At 55.7% G+C, this 8,143-nt stretch overlaps 1 protein-coding gene across 1 annotated transcript in view; it reads left to right on the top strand.

Moving 5' to 3' along the window:
- Positions 1-349: 349 nt before the first annotated feature.
- PSMB7 (proteasome 20S subunit beta 7) overlaps positions 350-8,143 on the top strand; it is a 48,828-nt gene continuing 41,034 nt past the window's right edge. Inside the window, exons 1-4 of the mRNA XM_075579484.1 lie at positions 350-506; positions 1,802-1,895; positions 6,941-7,038; positions 7,224-7,276. Coding sequence (XP_075435599.1) covers positions 445-506; positions 1,802-1,895; positions 6,941-7,038; positions 7,224-7,276 — 307 coding nt within the window. The 5' untranslated portion in view covers positions 350-444. The remainder of the gene's footprint in view (positions 507-1,801; positions 1,896-6,940; positions 7,039-7,223; positions 7,277-8,143) is intronic.

The following is an 8,143-nucleotide window of genomic DNA, read 5'->3' as shown; positions in this document are numbered from 1 at the left end:
CGGTTGGCGCCCGTATATACAGGGTATATGGTAGGTGCCCGCATATACAGGGTACGGTAGGTGCCCGCATATACGGCGTATACGGTAGGTGCCCGCATATACGGTAGGTGCCCGCATATACGGCGTATACGGTAGGTGCCCGCATATACGGCGTATACGGTAGGTGCCCGCATATACGGCCTATACGTGAGGTGCCCGCATATACGGGACGTGCCCGCATATACAGGGCATACAGGATGTGCCCGCATATACAGGGTATACGGTAGGTGCACTGACAATCTGTGCTCGACAGACACACTGCTCCCCCTCCCTCGCACCGGAAGCTCTCCCAGCTCGCGCCTCCCTCGCACCGGAAGCTCTCCCAGCTCGCGCCTCCCTCGCACCGGAAGCTCTCCCAGCTCGCGCCTCCCACGCGCCGGTAGTTTGCTGCTCACCTCAGGAAAGATGGCGGACGTGACTGTGCGATCTGCTCCCACCGGCGGCTTCAGCTTCGGAAACTGCAGGAGGTGGGAGACCGGGGGCAGCAGCGGGACTCGGGTCTGAGGGGGAGAGGAGACACAGGCCTTTTATCTGCTGTCACACAGGGGGAGAGAGTCACTGGGCTCCGGTAGGACGGAGCGGGGGGGGAGAGTCACTGGGCTCCTGTAGGAGGGAGCGGGGGGGAGAGAGTCACTGGGCTCCGGTAGGAGGAAGCGGGGGGAGAGAGTCACTGGGCTCCGGTAGGAGGGAGCGGGGGGGAGAGTCACTGGGCTCCGGTAGAAACGAGCGGGGGGGGGGGTAGAGTCACTGGGCTCCGGTAGGAGGGAGCGGGGGGGGGGGGGGGGGAGAGTCACTGGCCTCCGGTAGGAGGAAGCGGGGGGAGAGAGTCACTGGGCTCCGGTAGGAGGAAGCGGGGGGAGAGATTCACTGGGCTCCGATAGGAGGGAGCGGGGGGAGAGAGTCACTGGGCTCCGGTAGAAGGGAGCGGGGGGGGGGGAGGGAGAGAGTCACTGGACTCCGGTTGGGGGGGAGCGGGGGGAGAGAGTCACTGGGCTCCTGTAGGAGGGAGTGGGGGGGGAGAGTCACTGGGCTCCTGTAGAGGAGGGAGCGGGGGGGGGGGTAGTCACTGGGCTCCTGCAGAGGAGGGAGCGGGGGGGGGGGGGGGGGTAGTCACTGGGCTCCTGTAGAGAAGGGAGCGGGGGGGGGGGGTAGTCACTTGACTCCGGTAGGAGGGAGCGGGGGGGATAGTCACTGGGCTCCGATAGGAGGGTGCGGGGGGGAGAGTCATTGGGCTCCTGTAGAGGGAGAGGGGGGAGAGAGTCATTGGGCTCCGGTAGAGGAGGGAGGGGGGGGGGGGAGAGAGTCACTGGACTCCGGTTGGGGGGGAGCGGGGGGAGAGAGTCACTGGGCTCCTGTAGGAGGGAGTGGGGGGGGAGAGTCACTGGGCTCCTGTAGAGGAGGGAGCGGGGGGGGGGGTTGTCACTGGGCTCCTGCAGAGGAGGGAGCGGGGGGGGGGGGTAGTCACTGGGCTCCTGTAGAGAAGGGAGCGGGGGGGGGGGGGGGGTAGTCACTTGACTCCGGTAGGAGGGAGCGGGGGGGATAGTCACTGGGCTCCGATAGGAGGGTGCGGGGGGAGAGTCATTGGGCTCCGGTAGAGGAGGGAGGGGGGGGGGAGAGAGTCACTGGACTCCGGTTGGGGGGGAGCGGGGGGAGAGAGTCCACTGGGCTCCGGTTGGGGGGGAGGTCAGTGCTGCTGCACGTGCCAAAGTATCAATAAGTGGCTCAATGTTCATTACTTTGTATTCTCCTGCTTCCTTTATAGAAATGCGCTTGTGGAGAAAGAGTTCACTCAGAAGGGACACATGCTACCTGCGGCTCGCAAAACCGGCACCACCATTGCTGGCATTGTGTTCAAGGTATGAGCCGCGACTCAGCACCTTAACCTCTTAAGTGCAAAACAAAATGTCCCTGGCCCCTTTAGCACTCAATAGATTAATTTGGGTTCTCAACTCAGGTACTCAAGACCACCTCAACAGGTCAGCTTTTCAGAATATCCCTGCTTCAGCACAGGGGTTGGGGGTTATTTATTTTATTTTATTTATAAAATATTTTACCAGGAAGTGATGCATTGAGAGTTACCTCTCGTTTTCAAGTATGTCCTGGGCACAGAGTTAAAACAAATAATACATGGTTACAAATACAGATACATAAATGAGCAGGGTATACATTATATACAAGACATTGCGTGCACAGTTAAAGAAAATATATATTACTAGCTGAGAGACCCGGCGTTGCCCGGGATGTAATGTTCCCGTTCCTCTCTCTCCTCCCCCCTCTCTCTGTTTGTCCCCCATTCACATCAATCCAGTCCCCCCCCCTCCCTCCTTTACAGCTTCATGTAGCGTGTGTGCGTCAGTCACTGTGTGTTTGCTCGCGCGTCAGTGAGTCTGAGGCAGAAACACAAACACACACAGACTGACTGACGCACACACAGTCAGTGTGTGCCTCAGTCAGTGTGTGCGTGCGTCAGTCAGGCTTTGTGTGCGCGTCAGTCAGTGTGTGCGTGCGTGCGGCAGTCAGTCAGTGTGTGCGCGCGGGGCGTCAAAGGCAGGGGGGGGCGTCAAAGGCAGGGGGGGGCGTCAAAGGGAGGGGGGGGGGGCGTCAAAGGGAGGGGGGGGGGCGTCAAAGGGAGGGGGGGGTGTCAAAGGGAGGGGGGGGCGTCAAAGGGAGGGGGGGGGGCGTCAAAGGGAGGGGGGGGGGCGTCAAAGGGAGGGGGGGGCGCCTCAAAGGCATGGATTCCTCCCCCTGCATTTCCTGCAGTGGACAGGAGAGGGGGGGCAGTGGACAGGAGGGGGGGGGGGCAGTGGACAGGAGGGGGGGGGGCAGTGGACAGGAGGGGGGGGCAGTGGACAGGAGGGGGGGGGCAGTGGACAGGAGGGAGGGGGCAGTGGACAGGAGGGAGGGGGCAGTGGACAGGAGGGAGGGGGCAGTGGACAGGAGGGAGGGGGCAGTGGACAGGAGGGGGGGGGCAGTGGACAGGAGGGGGGGGGGCAGTGGACAGGAGGGGGGGGCAGTGGACAGGAGGGGGGACGCAGTGGACAGGAGGGGGGGGGGGCAGTGGACAGGAGGGGGGGGGGCAGTGGACAGGAGGGGGGGGGCAGTGGACAGGAGGGGGGGGGGCAGTGGACAGGAGGGGGGGGGCAGTGGACAGGAGGGGGGGGGCAGTGGACAGGAGGGGGGGGGGGCAGTGGACAGGAGGGGGGGGCAGTGGACAGGAGGGGGGGGGCAGTGGACAGGAGGGGGGACAGGAGGGGGGACGCAGTGGACAGGAGGGGGGACGCAGTGGACAGGAGGGGGGACGCAGTGGATAGGAGGGGGGGGCAGTGGACAGTGACACACACACACACACACACACACACACACACACCTCAGTTGATGCGCCCTTTCTCAGTTCCGTTTGGCGCCGGAGGTGGGGAGCGACACCTACCTGTACTTCCGGGCGCCGCCACCGTCTGACTCGGCGCCGCGAGGGAGGAAGGGGGTCCGCCATCTTACGCGCCGCGTGGCAGCTGCGGGAAGCGAGGTGATTTGGAGCGGGGAGGGGGGAGATGTGATTTGGAGCGGGGAGAGGTGATTTGGAGCGGGGAGAGGTGATTTGGAGCGGTGAGGGGGAGAGGTGATTTGGAGCGGTGAGGGGGGAGAGGTGATGCCGCTGGGGAGGGGGAGAGGTGATGCCGCTGGGGAGGGGGAAGAGGTGATGCCGCTGGGGAGGGGGAAGAGGTGATGCCGCTGGGGAGGGGGAAGAGGTGATGCCGCTGGGGAGGGGGAAGAGGTGATGCCGCTGGGGAGGGGGAAGAGGTGATGCCGCTGGGGAGGGGGAAGAGGTGATGCCGCTGGGGAGGGGGAAGAGGTGATGCCGCTGGGGAGGGGGAAGAGGTGATGCCGCTGGGGAGGGGGAAGAGGTGATGCCGCTGGGGAGGGGGAAGAGGTGATGCCGCTGGGGAGGGGGAAGAGGTGATGCCGCTGGGGAGGGGGAAGAGGTGATGCCGCTGGGGAGGGGGAAGAGGTGATGCCGCTGGGGAGGGGGAAGAGGTGATGCCGCTGGGGAGGGGGAAAAGGTGATTTGGAGAGGGGAGAGAGGTGTGTGTGTGTGTGTGTGTGTGTGTGTGTGTGTGTGTGTGTGTGTGTGTGTGTGTGTGTGTGTGTGTGTGTGTGTGTGTGTGTGTGTTTTATTTATTTTTTTGGACCTTTGGCCCGTCACTCCGCCTCAGGCCAATGAGAGGTGTGGGGGGCGGGCCAAGGGGGTGGTGTGAGTGTGTGAGGCCAATGAGAGGTGTGCGGGGGCGGGCGGGCCAAGGGACCAATGAGATTGCCGCTAGGGACACCGGACATCCAGCAGGCAGGCATGCATGCAGGCAGGCAGGCAAACATACAGTGCTTTCACTAATATAGTATAAGATGGGCGTATGAAACAGTTACAGACCAGATTAAAGTGTGAGACAGCCTTAGATTTGAAAGAACTTAAGCTGGTGGTGGATATGAGAGTCTCTGGTAGGTTGTTCCAGTTTTGGGGTGCGCGGTAGGAGAAGGAGGAACGGCCGGATACTTTGTTGAGCCTTGGGACCATGAACAGTCTTTTGGAGTCTGATCTCAGGTGATAGGTGCTGCATGTGGTAGGGGTGAGGAGCTTGTTCAGATAGCTGGGTAGCTTGCCCATTAAGAATTTAAAGGCAAGACAGGAAAGGTGAACTTTGCGCCTAGACTCTAGTGATGACCAATCTAGTTCTTTGAGCATTTCGCAGTGGTGTGTGTTGTAGTTGCATTGGAGAACAAAACGACAAATTGAATTGTAGAGTGTGTCAAGTTTGCTAAGGTGGGTTTGAGGTGCCGAGCCGTATACTATGTCCCCATAGTCAAACATTGGCATTAGCATCTGCTGTGCGATACGCTTTCTGACCAGGAGACTTAGGGAGGATTTGTTCCTGTAAAGTACCCCTAGTTTGGCATAGGTCTTGGTTGTCAGGGTATCAATGTGCATCCCGAATGTTAAGTGGGAGTCAAACCATAAGCCCAGGTATTTAAAACTAGTGACAGGGGTTAGGGTGGTGTTAGCGTTGGTTCTAATCAGGAGCTCAGTCACTGGAAGCTTTACAAATTTAGTCTTGGTCCCATATACCATTGTTACAGTCTTGTCAGTGTTTAAAAACAGTTTGTTTTGGGGAATCCAGTTTTCGAGTCTCAAAAAGTCAGACTGAAGTATGTGATGAAGGTCAGAGAGGCTTTGGCTGTGTGCTTATAGGATTGTGTCGTCTGCATACATGTGTATTGAGGCTTCCTTACAAGCTGTGGGAAGATTATTAATGAACACTGAGAAGAGTAGGGGCCCCAGAACAGAGCCTTGCGGGACACCACAGGTGATATCCAGGGGGTTGGAGTTAGAGCCTGAGATGGACACATGTTGGGATCTTCCTGATAGGTAGGACTGAAACCAGTTTAAAGCATGCTTCCCTATTCCAGAGCTCTGGAGTTTGTTAAGCAGGATAGCATGATCAACTGTGTCAAAAGCCTTTGCAAAATCTAGGAATACTGCACCAGTGAGTTGTCCCCATTCCACACTGGATTTCATTGCAAACTTTTAGCAGGGTAGTTACGGTAGAGTGTTTGGGGCGAAAGCAAGATTGGAATTGGCTAGGGAAATTTGTCTTGGTATAGAAATCGCTTAATTGGGAGTGGACACATTTTTCCATGACTTTGGATAGAATTGGGAGAAGTGAGATTGGTCTGTAGTTTGAGACAGTGTTTTTGTCTCCACTTTTGAAGATTGGGACAACTCTGGCAGTTTTCCATGTCTTAGGGATATGGCCTGCAGACAGGATAGAGTTGACTATAGAAGCAATTGGTTTGGCAATGGCTGGGGCACCAAGTCGTAGGAACCTAGATTGTAGTAAGTCAGGTCCACATTGGCTGCTTAGTTTTAGTTTGAGGAGCGCTTGTGTAATCTCTTCAGATACTGGGCCAAATTGAAAATTGTGGGCAGTGTTGGGAGGGGGTGGGGCTATGTCTGTACTCCCAGGATGAGATTCAGATTTGTGGTTTGGGCTGCGTTTCGCTAATAAGTTAATGGCACACCCCACAAAGTAATCATTAAATGCATTTGCAATGTCAGTGGGGTTTGTCAGAGTAATATCCCCCTTAGTGATATTACTTGGTTGTTGATGGTTAGAAGGCTGGAATATATTGTTGATAAGCTTCCAGAAGTTAGCTGGGTTTGATGTATTCTGGAGGAGATTGTCAGAGTAATATTGTGCTTTTGCATACCTTGTTTGCCTTGTGCACGTTCCGCAGGCATCTGTAGTGATTGAGATCCTTGGTAGTGCCAGTTACTTTGTAGCTTTCCCACAATGTATCCCTGAGCTGGTAGAGGGCGATAAGGTAGGGGGGGTGGGGGGGAGTCTTCGACTGAGCCACTGATTGAGCCTCCTGTGCTGAAGCTGGGATATCCTGAACACCTGACCTTTTTGGGAGTCTTGAGGACTGGAGCTGAGAATCCCTCTGTTTACACATTACAGGGGGCTCACACAAAATGTTTTCTCCCCCTCAGAATACAAACATTGATCACTAATTGAAGCTGTCCCATCTCCTCTCTGCGCATTGTCATCAGTGTCAAGCACGAAGGGGTTAAGTGTATTTGTGCACACATGTACAGTTATTAGGCTACAAAGGGTTACTTCCTTTTAAGACGCATTATAATTAATGGTCCAAAAGGTAACGTAGCAGATTACACCAGTGCAGGGTATTTAACACAGTTTTAGGGGCTCAGCTGTTGTCCTCCCAAATCTGATATTAGAATTGCAGCTAAAGAAACGGTTGTGCAGAAGTGATTGGGAGGTGTGCACGGTGCGGGTCTTTTCCCAGGTCTGACGCCTTCACGTCGCCTTTTTGTGTTGTCTTTGTGTCCCAGGATGGAATTATACTTGGTGCTGACACAAGAGCAACTGAAGGGATGATCGTAGCTGACAAGAACTGTTCCAAGATACACTACATATCCTCTAATGTTTAGTAAGTAAAGTGATTGCGATGTTGTTGGGGAAAGCAGAGGGGGGTGATGGACTTCAGCATGATACACACCAGCTCTGTAGTAACTAGCGTTAAACTGTAGTTGGTATTGTCTTGGTATATGAGAGGCACCGGGACATGACCAGTTGGGATGTGTGAGCATATCCGTGTGTAACGGGCTGTACCAGTCTGAGACCGTCTACATCAGAAACTAGGAAGTGCCCTGTGGTGCAAGATCAAAGTGAAGCCCCACTCCATATATTAGCAATGATAGAAATACAGAGGTATTTCTACATTGGCTCATAATGGCTACAGGGTTTAGAACCAGTGCTGCGTCTAAGTTTATTCTTCTGCGGGTGCCTGGGGGTTAGCGAATATTATGGGCCTAATGAGGAACGGCATATACACATATATAACACTGTCCACACGCGTGATCAATATTGCACATTACGGCATCTGCTCTGCAGGACGAGATATAAGGGCTTAGAAAACGCGATGCTCTGGGTGCCCCTCCTCTTTGGACACGGTACTGGTTCCTGGACCGGGTCCGGCTCCTCAGTGCCCAAAAAGGTCGGTAGAAATGTCTAGAAAGATGCTGCGCACGGCATTGTTCCCATAGCGGCATATTACCCATAATGCGCACACGTTTTTGGTCGGAGAGACTACTTTTTCTCGGGTGCCTCCTGGTGGGGGGGGGGGGTATGCGTATGGGGGGGGGTATCCCCAAACGTGTGCGTATGTTATGTGGTAACATACCACGTTTGGAACAATTCTGTGTGCAGCTTCTGTATACACATTTCTACTACATTGTGTCAGTCTGCAGCACGGGTTGCCAACTCCAGTTTGCAAGGGCCACCAATAGGCCAAGTATTATGGATATCCCTGCTTCAGCACAGGTGGCGCAGTCGTTGACTGCTTGCCAACTCCAGTCCTCAAGGGCCACCAACAGGTCAGTTGTTAAGGATTTCCCTGCTTCAGCAGAGATGGCTCAGTCTTCAACTGGGCACTGATTGAGCCACCTGTGCTGAAGCAGGGATATCCTGAAAACTTGACTTGTATGTGGCCCTTGAGGACTGGAGTTTGCCACCCCTGGTCTACATGAAATTTC

Source organism: Ascaphus truei, chromosome 21 (genome assembly GCF_040206685.1).
Source record: "Ascaphus truei isolate aAscTru1 chromosome 21, aAscTru1.hap1, whole genome shotgun sequence".
Lineage (NCBI taxonomy): Eukaryota > Metazoa > Chordata > Amphibia > Anura > Ascaphidae > Ascaphus > Ascaphus truei.
This window is presented reverse-complemented; position numbering and strand designations above follow the sequence as displayed.